Source organism: Tupaia chinensis, unplaced genomic scaffold, assembly GCF_000334495.1.
Source record: "Tupaia chinensis unplaced genomic scaffold, TupChi_1.0 Scaffold147003_1, whole genome shotgun sequence".
Classification (NCBI taxonomy): domain Eukaryota; kingdom Metazoa; phylum Chordata; class Mammalia; order Scandentia; family Tupaiidae; genus Tupaia; species Tupaia belangeri.
The window spans coordinates 1,083,478-1,096,341 of record NW_006206856.1 but is presented as its reverse complement, the minus strand read 5'-3'; the positions used below and the strand labels follow the sequence as shown (position 1 = coordinate 1,096,341).

The following is a 12,864-nucleotide window of genomic DNA, read 5'->3' as shown; positions in this document are numbered from 1 at the left end:
CTGACTACATGGGAGTCCAGCAACATAGCCATCATGCTAACTGCTGGTCCCTCTTTCTACCCTTTTCTTTCTTTCTTTTTTTTGGAGAGATTTTCACTGTAGGGCGCGTGCGCTCGCCAGACAGACAGAGAGAGACAGAGAGACAGAAAGTGAGAAATCACCCCCCAGGGGAGATGGTCACGCCGCAATCCCTTCTCCTCCATTCTCCTCTCGGGATCTTGGGCACGACGCACATGTGCCCAGCGTGAGTTTTAAGCCACCGGGTCCGGGACACGAACCGCGGTCGACTACGTCGGAGTCCAGCGACATAGCCATTACGCTAACTGCTGGTTCCCTACCCTTTTCTTATTCACACTAATTGCTATGAATTTCCCTCTTATGACTGCCTTTGCCGTGTCCCATAGGTTATAGACACTTATGTACTCATTATCATCTGTTTTCACAAATTTTTTGATTTCATACTTAATTTCTTCAGTAGTGAAGGAGTCATTCAGAAGTAGGTTGTTCAGTTTCCTTGTGTTTGTGTATTTTCAGGGTTGTTTCTTGAAATTAATCTTGAGTTTAATCCCATAATGGTCAGAGAAGATGCTGGGTACAGTTCAAAAGAGCAACTTCTAGGAGTACTTATTTTAACTCCAATTTTCAAGAATACCACAGAAATGCTCTGATGCTGGAAACAGGGTTTGTGATCCTAGAATGGCCGATATGAGACTAATGGGTATCTTACTATTATCTCTGTAATAAATCCCTTGGATTAGGCCTTTTATGGAACTTTATTCCACAATAAACATTGTAACTAGGTAAGTGCAGCACCATATGTGTAAAATGGTGGTACTGCACACCTTTTCAGGGTCTGAGAAACTGAGGTAGAGAAAACCTGTCCCATAATACTTGTCCATTTCCACATCTGCTGTTGGAGTCTTGCTATTCTGGTAGGAATGGCTACAGATGTAGAGTTGGGACTACATACTTTTAATCAAGGGGTGCTCTACCAGGTCTAACAACTGAATAAAATCTGTCGAGATTTAAGTACACTGTTGCACATTTCAGCGCTTCAGATGGACTGGCTAACACCTCGTTGAGTCACTGCTTTAATAAGGGAATGTATTAATACATACCCCAAAGAGTATCTGGCTAGGGAGGGTCTGAGTTTGAAGCAAGTTTCTATAGTAAACAATGGATGTTTGAGTCAAAGTTTATATGTTAAACAGTACTTCAAGTCCAAACCATTTTTGGGGGGTATAAAATAAGATCAATGGCTATTTCTGGCTTACATCTCAAATATACTAGGGTTTTTTGGTCCTATTCCAACAAAATTTCTTTTCATTCAATACAGTCTCAATTTTAAGGTCCAGCACTAACTCCACAAAGAGGGTACTAATATTTCTTGCCTACTATAATGCCTGGCAATTAAAGGATCCAATAAATATTGAACATGTAAGATGTGAATTTCCGTCAGAGTCCTCAACTATACAGGCTCAGAAAATCACCATGACACCAACGAAAGTAAGCACACAAATTCCAAATTCTCATGTTTAAGTCCTTTGCTTCCTGACTAGAACTTGGCACCATGGAGTTAGTTTTAAAAATAGTTGAAGCCGGCAGGCGGCATGGTGGTTAAGGGTGCTGGACTCCCACGTGGCTGACCATGGTTCGAGTCCCGGATCTGGCAGCTTGCTTTCTCTCTTTCTCTCTCTCTCTCTCCCTTTCTGGTCAAATTAAAATAATAAACAAATAAAGTTAAATAAAATAATTATTTTTAAAAAATAGCTATGGGCCAGCAGGTGGACTAGCGATTAGGGCAGCTGAATCCCTGTGCAGTTTGAGTCCCAGACTGGGTAGCTTGAAAAACACACTGGACATATGTGCATTCATGCCCAAAATCTAGAGAATAAAGGAGGAGGGGGGATTGAGATGTCATCCCCTCCCTCCACCTCCTGGCAAGCACAAGCACCCTATAGCAACCTTTAAAAAGGGGTGGGGGGCAAGTTATGTTCTGTAGCCAAGACTCCTTTCCTTGCAACCCAACTGGCTACTCTGGAAACATGTTGCAGGTGACAAAGGAAATATGATACATGAATACATTCTGCCACCTATCTAACGACTGACACAATGCTCAAGAAATCTTTTTTTAAAGTTTTTTATTTATTTCCTTCACGAACAAGACACAGACAGAGGAAGAGGTAGAGAGGAGGAGGATCATTATGCAGAGTGGTGTGATGACAAGGCAGGGTGGGGATAAAATGAAGGAGCATGGAGCAAACAATTTAGATGGGGAGCAGACAAGAAAGCCCCTCTCAGCTGATACCACTTTAACGATGTCAGAATCATGAAAAAGAGGCAGTCACAGGAAGAGCTAAGGAAAATACATTCCAAGCAGAGGTAAGATTAACAGAATAATTTCAGAGGCAGGATCATAGTTGGCATGTTCTAGGAACAGTAACCAGTCTAAGCGAAAAAAATATTCCTCACTAAGGTGATTCCTTTGCCTCTCCACTTTTAAAAACGACCCTGCCTATCCTTACACTATGCTTCAGTAAAGCAGTATTGTACTAGTCCTTGACAGATCTGAGGAGGGACCAGCAGTTGGTGTAATGGCTATGTCAGTGGACTCTTAACGTAGTTGACTGTGGTTTGAGTCCCGGACCCGGCGGCTTAAACTCATGCCAAGCGTGTGCGTCTGTGTGTGTGTGTCCAAGATCCCGAGAGAAGAATAGAGGAGAAGGGATTGCAGAGTGGCCATCTCCCCTGGGGGATGATTTCTCGCTTTCTGTCTCTCTGTCTCTCTCTGTTTTTCCGGTGAGCACATGTGCCCTATAGCAAAAACCTCTCCAAACAAACAAACAGAGAAGGAAATATGAAAAATGTAAGAGTAATCTGTGAAAACCACCATGCATGGGACATGCTGTCTGAGATGCCCCAGGGTTCCCAGATACTGGAGCAATGCTCTCCAGCTGAACGTCCACTTATCCTCCCAGTTACCAATACCACTGCACAGGAAGCCCAGCTGTCCACATCTGCCCAGGGAGCACTGCAGGCAGAGGCCTTCTCCACCTTCCAACAGCCCATCCATCACGGGTCCCAAATGCACACTTACTCCTTCCGTCACTGCGCCTTGATTGTCTTGCCCATCTTCATCATCATCATCATCATCTGCTTCTCCTTTCTGAACAAACTCATTTCTTGTTCGAAGGTACAAATCCCAGAGTTTGCATGCAGCTTTATATTCAGGAGAATCTGGCTATATGTTAGCAAAGATCGGAGAAATAAATTACTATTTCACCATAAATCAACTACTATTTTAAAAATATCCTGTTCTAGCAGCAATTGGAATTTACAGATACAACTTTGAAAACTCTATTAAAAATTTTTAAATCCTAATGATTAGAAGATACATGGGTCTTAATCTCTCTTCTGAGAAATTAAGTAATTTAATTTAATTAATTTAATTTAATTTAATTAATTTAATTCATTAAAGCAAATTACTTATGTCCTATTTCATTACAGAAAGACTTAAAGCAGAAGATAAATGATTTGCTAAGCTAAAACTAATTGTTACTAATATACTAAGAAAGATAATCCAAAGGATAAGACATAACTAACTTAAAGGATAGAAGCGAATTGACTGGTCTGATATTACTTCCATTTTAAAACTATATATCTAAAGCTTTCTCTTTTTTATTTTTTTTTTTTAGAGGTTTTTGCCATAGGGCGTGTGCGCTCGCCAGACAGACAGAGTCAGAGAGACAGAAAGCGAGAAATCACCCCCCAGGGGGGAGGGCCACACCGCAATCCCTTCTCTGCCATTCTCCCCTCGGGATCTTGGGCACGTATGCACACACGCCCGGCGTGAGTTTAAGTCACTGGGTCCGGGACTCAAACCACGGTTGACTACATGGGAGTCCAGCGACATAGCCATTACACTAACTGCTGGTACCTGGGCAATGGAAATTTCTGAAACAAGTCACAAAGAAGGATAAGCCACAAAGTTAAAGATTGGTAAATTTTATTATCGTCAAATAAAAAAATTCTATTTAACAAAAGACACCATAAAAAGTGTGAAAAAACAGATACATGAGTGGGAAAAGATATTTGGAACACATAATCAAAACAGGATTAGTATCTAAAATATTTTTAAATTTTCAGAAATAAACATGACTAACAACCTAAAAGAAAAATGGGCGGGAACCAGCAGTTAGCGTAATGGCTATGTCGCTGGACTCCCACATAGTCGACCGCGGTTCGTGTCCCGGACCCGGTGGCTTAGAAATCACGCCGGGCGCGTGTGCGTGCGTGCCCAAGATCCCGAGAGGAGAATGGAGGAGAAGGGATTGCGGCGTGACCATCCCCTCTGGGGGGTGATTTCTCGCTTTTTGTCTCTATGTCTCTCTCTGTCTGTCTGGCGAGCGCACGCGCCCTACAGTGAAAATCTCTCCCAAAAAAAAAAAAAAAATTTTAAAAAGGGGCAAAATTTCGAGCATTTTACAGAAGAAACAAAAATAGTCCAAAATGATGCAAATGTTCAGTCTCTACTAATAAATGTGAACACAAAGGGAAACCTCTACTTACCTGTCAGATTGATATATACTACAAAGCCAGACAATTACTAAATTAGGTATCTTCCACATCTGATTCTTTCCTACCTTATAATAAGCCTTTGCATTGTTGAAAAGCAGCTGGAAGTCCGCAGTCAGCAGATTAACATCATCATACTCTTCCATTTTTAGTTTCTGTTGAATTTTCATCAAATCAATGGGCTGAGAAACCACTTCATAATAGTCTGGTTGATTTCTGTTATAATTTAAATATTTTTTTAATGTCATTAGTCCAAAACCTTTAAAAAGTTGTATTTCAAAATGATGTGTAGTAATGTTCAACATTCCAAGTGACAGAATTTGCTGTCAGATTTACTCCATTTAAGGAAAAAAGAGAGCAACAGAAGCAAGATGCATGTGCATTCCCTTTACAAAATGTGTATCAATGGGGCTGGCCCAGTGGTCGGTGTTTAAGGAAACTGGATCCCACACGGCTGACAACACAGTTTGAATCCTGGCCTCAATAGCTTGAAAACATACCAAGTGTGTGTGTGTGTGCCCAAAATCTCAATAGGGCAGAGAAATGGATAAGGAATTATAGTGGGGCCACACTCTATTGGAGGGCTGCTTTCTCCTCTTCTCTTCCTCTCCAGCACAAGTGCACACGTCCTCTGACTTATAAACAAAACAGAAAGAAAGAAATGAACTCCATTGACAATAGCATCAAAAAGAAAATAAAAACAGGAATAAAAGTAACCAAAAGAGGTGAAAAGTTTACATACTGCAAATTATATAACACTGCTGAAATTAAAGGCTACGCACAAAAATGAGGAAACAGCCCATGAAATGAAATGTGTTTGAATTAGAAGACTTACTATTGTTAAGATGCTAATATTACCCATAGCAATCTATAAATTCAATGCAATTCCTATCAAAATTCCAATAGCATTTTTTGGGCAGAAACAGTAAAATTCCTCCTAAAATTCATATGTACTTTCAAGGGTCCCCAAATAGCCAAAACAATATTAAAAAAGAAAAACAAAGCTGAAGAACTTATACCTCCCAATTTTAAAACTTAGTGCAAAGCTATAATAACAAAAAACAGTATGATACTGGTATAAAGACAGATATATAGACCAATGGAAAAGAACAGAGTCCAGATATAAGCTCTCAGACATATGGTCAAATGATTTTTCAGAGGAGAAAGGATAGTCTTTTCAATACATGGTGCTGGGAAAACTGCATATCTACGTGCAAAGAATGAACCTGGACCCTTACCTAATAACACTACATATAAAAATATGGATCATGGGACCAGCAGTTAGCGTAATGGCTATGTGGCTGAACTCCCATGTGGCCAACCACGGTTCGAGTCTGGGACCCAGTGGCTTAAATTCATGCCGGGCGTGTGTGCATGCATGCCCAATATCCTGAGAGGAGAATGAAGGAGAAGGGACTGTGGCGTGGCCATCCCACCTGGGGGGTGATTTCTCGCTTTCTGTCTCTCTGTCTCTCTCTTTCTGGCAAGCGCACGTACCCTATAGCAAAACCCTCTCCAAAAAATAAAAATACGGATCAAAAACCTAAATGTAAGAACTAAAAGTGTAAGACTCTTAACTTTTAGGCTATTGGACGAATCCAACAACCAAGCACGTCAAACACGAGTCCTGGTCCAAGTGTCTCCCACTGCACTGACGTGCTCCCAGCTCACCTTCGCTTTGGTGCCCTAATGAAGAGCTCACAGAGGAGTCTGCCCTGTTCATCCTTATAGTCTCGGATGGTGTTGTAGAGTTCATGGCACACGGCAATCTACACATAGGAAAAGAAGAAAAATCACCAAAAAAGGGAACCAAAAGTCAGTCTAAATAGGATAATCTATCCTTTAATAAAAACATACCCATAAAAAAAAAATCCATAAAAGGTAAATAGTGAACTAAAAGGAAAAAATCCCCAAATTACCACATGAGGATTCAAGTCTGAAATATGCTGACAGGAACCAGCAGTTAGCGTAATGGTTATGTCGCTGGACTCCCAAGTAGTCGACCGTGGTTCGCCCGTCCCAGACCTGGAGGGTGGCTTAAAACTCATGCCAGGTGCGTGTGCATGTGTGCCCAAGATCCTGAGAGGAGAATGGAGAAGGGATTGCGGCATGATCATCCCCCCTGGGGGGTGATTTCTCGCTTTCTATCTCTATGTCTCTGTCTGGTGAGCGCACGCGCCCTATAGTGAAAAAACCTCTCCAAAAAAAAAAATATATATATATATGCTGACAGTATTTCTCCTTTAAAATAATCTGATTAACTTTTTCGTATCTTCTATCAAGTTTGTGTACTGGTGATTTTTTTTCTTTTAAACCAAACCAGTTTGTATCAGTTTTTTGCTTAAAATCACCCAGAAGGGCTTTGAACTAAATAGAAAATTAACATCTATACTAACATTGCTTACAAAAGCCCAACAACCTCTGGATGGAGAAGTTCACCACACACCTCCTCCCTCCTGACCATCTGTCTGTGATCATGGCACATCAAACCCATTCCTGAACCAGCCCCTCTTCACTGGCCCCCTACACATGGAACACTCTTCCCTAGGGCTCTGTGCCTTCTCAGCACAGACAAATCTTCCAAATCAGGCCAAAACAGCCCAAATCACCCAAACCTTTCTCCTTCACACTTATCACAACCTGAGGGTACTTCGTTATTTGTTGGCTGGCTTATATTCTGCCTTTCCCACACTGAAATCTAAGATCCATCCATGTGAAAAATGGGCTTGTCACTAATGGCTATAGCCTAACCACTGCCACAGCTTATCACCTGAGAGGCATGCAATGCTTTGAAGAATGAATACGTAACACAATGTAACGGTATTCTATTTTTTCCCTCTTGAATTATTTAAATTTTTCGTATTCTTCTTATTCTTCAATTGGACCAGAAAGAGACGGGGGGGAGGGGGGGTTGGGGGGGAGAGAGTGAGAAAGCAAAACACCACGTTCAGGACTCAAACCACGGTTGGCTGGTTGTGGGAGCTCAGCACCCCAACCACCACACCACCCGTGACCCATGATATTCTTTGTTATTTAATACTACTAAATTATACTAGTACTGTAAGATTTTTGGCTAGATGCATACTTTTCACAGAAGAAAGCTTAAGGTTATCGAGCCAGGAGATATAGAAGTGGAGAGCCCTTGCATCTCAACTGCTTTATCATTAAAGGAAGGGTAGAGAAACCGGAAAAAGCAGACAGAAACTGTGTGATCCAAGTTACTCACAGGATCTACAGTTGGAAGATTGGAAAGTCTCCTCCTCTTCCTGCTTGGGCCTGGTGTGGACACAGAATGGTGTCCATCATCAAAGTCCCCGCTGACACTGCTGGAAGGGGAGGTAGCTCTTCTTCTTTTGGAACCCATGGAATCCAACTTCTTCTGTAAGAAATAATTTGCCATGTTCTTATATTTAGACTCTGCCACCAAGCCCTGAGCTGGTTACCTGCCACCAAATTCCTGGTTCACTTAAGAAGATATTTTAACTGTTGCAAGGGAGTTTACGTAGCTACAAGGGTTTTTCATTTAAGTTCTGGACCTCCTCATATCAGCCTTTTGACTTACCAGAATGCTACACTTTCAACTTGGATGGGACAAATTCAACAAAAGTGTTCTCGTTTTTATGTAAGCAATTTTAAATGACTCAACCACTTTGGGCCTCAAATACACCCTGGACTAGAGTTTTTAAACCCGCATATAATGGCACATCAGTGTGCTGGAGGGATTGATCCTTCAGCTCTGGGGACAGCCAGGCAGGCCTGAGGGATAAGAGGCCCCGAGGAGCTGGGGATCTCTGGAGTTGGCAGACTCACCTGCTTTACTATGTGCCTCACAATTCTGTTTTCCAGGTGGGCCATCATGTGGAAAAGAGTCGGAAGCAGTGCATAAGGCAAATGAGTAGTGCCAAAAAGTAAGGGGACAGAGGGCAATTAACCTCGTATTTTAGGTGTACCCTAAAATTAACATCCTGAAAATCAACTTTCTCCACTCATTAGATCAGGATCCACAATATAGACCACTGATAAACAATGTGATTTTCCATCTCTTGATGGACATAGCAAAACTGCTTTCAAATGGTTCTGTTAATCTAGACTAACCTATTTTTCAGTTATATGTGGTATTCTATCTCAATACATTTTAAAGTCCTAACTTTCAGTCTCGTTAGGTGATCTGAAAGAGTACCTCATATGCGAACTTTCAGATCCTGCTTGGCTGTTCAAAAACAACCCAGTATTGCTCTCAGTTTTGGGCTGGTCGCTAAGAAGTAATAAATCTTAACACAACTTTACAAATTATATGCATTTGACTACAAGAAATGCAACCACTGAAATGATCTGCTATAGATAGAAAGGCTATAGACCCAAAGAATTCCTACAAAGCTTATACAATTTAACACTGGTATCAAATATTAATTTGATTAATTTTAATTTCAAAGGTCTTTTTCTAAAGAAAAAAAAAAAAAAACAGATCCTAGTTTCGCTCACTGACAGTTTCTGGAAACTGAGACACCAGCAGCTGAATACACTGAACAGCAGAGCACTGGTGGCCCATAGTATGAAAGTTGAGCATCTCCAGGGAATAGAAGCAGGAGCAAAACGAACAAAAAGTCCTAGGAAGGTACTAAGAAGCAAGCGGAGTCTCTTACTCTCCCTCTGAATGGCCGTCCCCACGGTTTTTAAACAGGCCCTACCGTGATGATATGCCTTCTTCTGGGATTTAGTTTGTTTCACAGTGAAATCAGTTTGATGTTGGCTAAAAGTAGCTAAACACTTTATAAGTCTTAGGCCAAGGACAGCCAAGTTTTGTTGATTTTTTGTTTCTTTTATAAAAGGCTGATTAACCTGGTCTCAATTCATTAGGATAAAAAAATTAAGGATCTTCATTAACAATCTAGGACAAGGACACAAGTGAATCTGATGAACATGAGGAGGGAATCTTTATGAAAGGGGAAACAACAATTTAAGAAGATGAAAGGGAAACGGCAGGAAGGACAGAAAAGGGAACAGGTGTTGATGATCAGTAATTTACCAGCTTTACCAGAGCACAACCAGCGCCTCGAAAAGCCAGTCTCCTCATTATGTCTGAAGGCCAAGTGAAGCCAGTGGGAGAAGGCAGGGCTTTAGAAGTGCTGATTCAGTGTTAGTATATTCAAAACTGAAAGAGAAGAACAAGGCAGAGAAAGGGGAAATAGAAAAGAAGGGTCAGAGGAGTAAAAATGAGCACGAATAGATAGAAAACTTTCCAAGAGAACTGCTGAAGAAAGAGAAGAGACCTGGAGAAAGCGGGCATATCAGTCTGCACCTATCAAACAAACCGCTGCAGTGGCTCAGGCATTAAGAGCCGCTGGTATTTCTTCCATTTTAAAACCAAAACGCTTTCATATGCTTAAAGATGTCTCACTGAGGTTCCCCTTTACTCACATGGAATGACTGTCAATTCCAGGAATGAAGCATGCCTGCCCAATTGCCCCCTAGTCAATAAGAGCAGAGTTCAATCACAGAGCTGGAATGGAGAGTGCACACATGTGGGAGGCTCACATGTGACACCGAGTGTTGGCAAGCTGGAACAAACCGAGAATGGCTCGTGTGAGCAGAGAGTCTGGAAAACTACTCCCCCTTCCCCCCCAAAAAAACTTTCAGACAAAGACATTTCTTCCCACAAGTCTAATGCATTTGAAAGATACCACGTGTAAGTTTAGTAAGGTTAAACTAAAACACGCTTTCATTTTAACAGTTCAAAATCACTTTTATAAATAACCCACTGATAATCAAATGACAACAAATTTAAACGTCTGTGCGTATATCTTAGGTTGTCGGTAAAGTCATGATGTATTTTTCTACGTTCTTCTATGCAAAAATGCATCATGATTTTTCTGATAACCCAATACTTTAGATGACAGACTATCCAAGTCCTTGAATCATGAATGTATCTTGGTAACAGAAAGATGCAACTTAAGGATAATTTCCAAATCTTTTCTTATCCAAAGCACACACTTTAAAATACATTTGGTAAGTCTGGCAACAACAGCAGCGTTGTGAAGCAGGAGGAACAGGACCTATACTCAGAAGACTAGAACAGGAGCCCAGCCTGCCACCTGTAATTACCTGTTTGATGCTGCTTGACTCACAACCTCTTGGACCTGTTTCTTCATCTCTAAACTGTGAACCTAAAGTATACTTAACTCCCTTGGATTGCTGTGACAGTGAAATGAAACTATGAATCACTTTGAAATTTCAAAGCACAACTCTAAGACCACACTGGTCAGAGAAACAGCATCTTATTCATTTTGTAGCACTGTCCCATACCATGGTATTTGGTATATTCTGAGTGTTCATTATTTTAATAAATGTGTTAAAAGTATGCTTCAGGGTTAGCCTGGAGGTTCAGGTTGCTAGATCACACAGGGCTGACCACACGGTGGCTTGAGAAACACACCTGGTAGGTGTAGGCACCCAAAATCCCGAAAGGAAGGTGAGGTGAAGGGACTATAGTGTGACTGTGCCGCAAGGGGGATGCTCTCTCACTTTTTCTCTCAGTCTCTCTCAAGCAAGTACATGTGCCTTCTGGCAAAAAGTTGGGGGGAAAAAAATAAAGTACACTTAAATAGGACCTTTAAAAAAAGGAAAAAGCTTATTTGTGTAATTTAAAAGGCCTGTAAGTATCCCTTCAACATTTTTTTACATAAAGAAGAAATGGTTTCTGTAGCTCAATTCTAAGTTTTAAAAATGGTCTTGATTATAGTCATAAGTCCAAAAGTCTCATTAAAAAATGGTAATTTACAGAGGACAGTAAAGAATACTTTATGAGGGAACCAGCAGTTAGCGTAATGGCTATGTCGCTGGACTCCCACGTAGTCAACCATGGTCCATGTTCCGGACCCGGTGGCTTAAAACTCACGCCGGGCGCGTGTGCATGCGTGCCCAAGATCCCGAGAGGAGAATGGAGGAGAAGGGATTGCGTCGTGACCATCCCGCCTGGGGGGTGATTTCTCGCTTTCTGTCTCTATGTCTCTGTCTGGCGAGCGCACGCGCCCTATAGCAAAAAAAAAAAACCTCTCCAAAAAAAAAAAAGAATATGACATGCGACTGGGAGACTATATAGTCAGTATAACCAAATTGTGTACTTTGACCATTTATAAAACTGTAGTACCTCATGTATTTTTAATATTTAGTACTGCATTAATGCCTAAAACAAAAATGTTGGAAAAACAGAACTTAGAAAAAGAAATAATAAATAAAAGCACTTATGATCCTACCTCCCAGGGGAAAACCAGACTAAACAACTTAACCTTCGCTATTCATCTATATCTTAGCTACCTTTCTCTTATTCTTGTTTCTTTTTAAACAGAAGTATTAATAAACCATATGTATTACTTGCTGCCTGTGTTTTCACTTAAGGAAGAAGGTTCCAAGTCCACAATCTCTCTCAAGATGTTCAATGTCTTCATAGTAGTCTATCCTATGGATATACCACAATTTAGTTGTTTTGGGGGTCTGGGTGGAATTACTATCCGAGGTATTTCACACATCTCCAAAGACCAACTAAGTGGCAAGGCCCTTCCATTCATCCACATGTGTAATTACTACAGTTCTAATTTGAAACACATCTTCAAAAGATACTTTCTAATTTGGATCTTAAAATCCAAAATATGGGGAATCTGTTAACATGCCATAAAGCAAAAGTTATTCGAGTCTTTTATGTTTGTATTAAGTCTCATTCACTTCTGAATTGTATTTGGGGAATATTGCCTATGAAATGGGGGAAGAATAACACTTAAAATAATTGTTGAGGGATCTTTGTGCGTTGGAAAATAATTAAAATATTTCATTCCACCACATGCTTCTATAATGACTGTAAGAATGTCTGTATCTACTATACTATTTGTTGTTCGTTTTTCAGGATTTCTTCTATATTTTTGCTACTCTTTCCTTCCTCTTTAAATGAACATTGATTTCCTCAAAAATAACAAAAACTGTTCTCCCCTTTCAAAAATGTAAAAAACTTCGGGAGGGAAAATATTTAAAACCCAGGAAACACACAGTTTTAAAAACCGTGTTACAGATGTGAAGCTGAAATATCTGGCCTCTACTCGAAATACACCTCCCTTTGATAATACTCGGTCTGAACAGTCACACGAAATGGGGGGAAAAAAAGGAAAGTGTGTGTGGAACCATCAAGGAACAACAAGACGGAGACCCCGAGCGTGGGAGAAACGAAGAACTCTCCCCGACCTGTCACTGGGACGGGGAATCAGAGAAACGTTGACAGCTTTGAAGCTGCCCCGGGAAGAG

The 12,864-nt window shown here is 40.8% G+C and overlaps 1 protein-coding gene across 1 annotated transcript in view; it reads right to left on the bottom strand.

Moving 5' to 3' along the window:
• Positions 1 to 9,681, bottom strand: part of PBRM1 (polybromo 1) — a gene marked incomplete in the record, with an annotated part of 95,642 nt that extends 85,961 nt beyond the window's left edge. The window contains 5 exon segments of the mRNA XM_027768621.1: positions 3,098 to 3,241; positions 4,644 to 4,791; positions 6,247 to 6,344; positions 7,802 to 7,954; positions 9,602 to 9,681. Coding sequence (XP_027624422.1) covers positions 3,098 to 3,241; positions 4,644 to 4,791; positions 6,247 to 6,344; positions 7,802 to 7,954; positions 9,602 to 9,649 — 591 coding nt within the window.
• Positions 9,682 to 12,864: the final 3,183 nt, after the last annotated feature.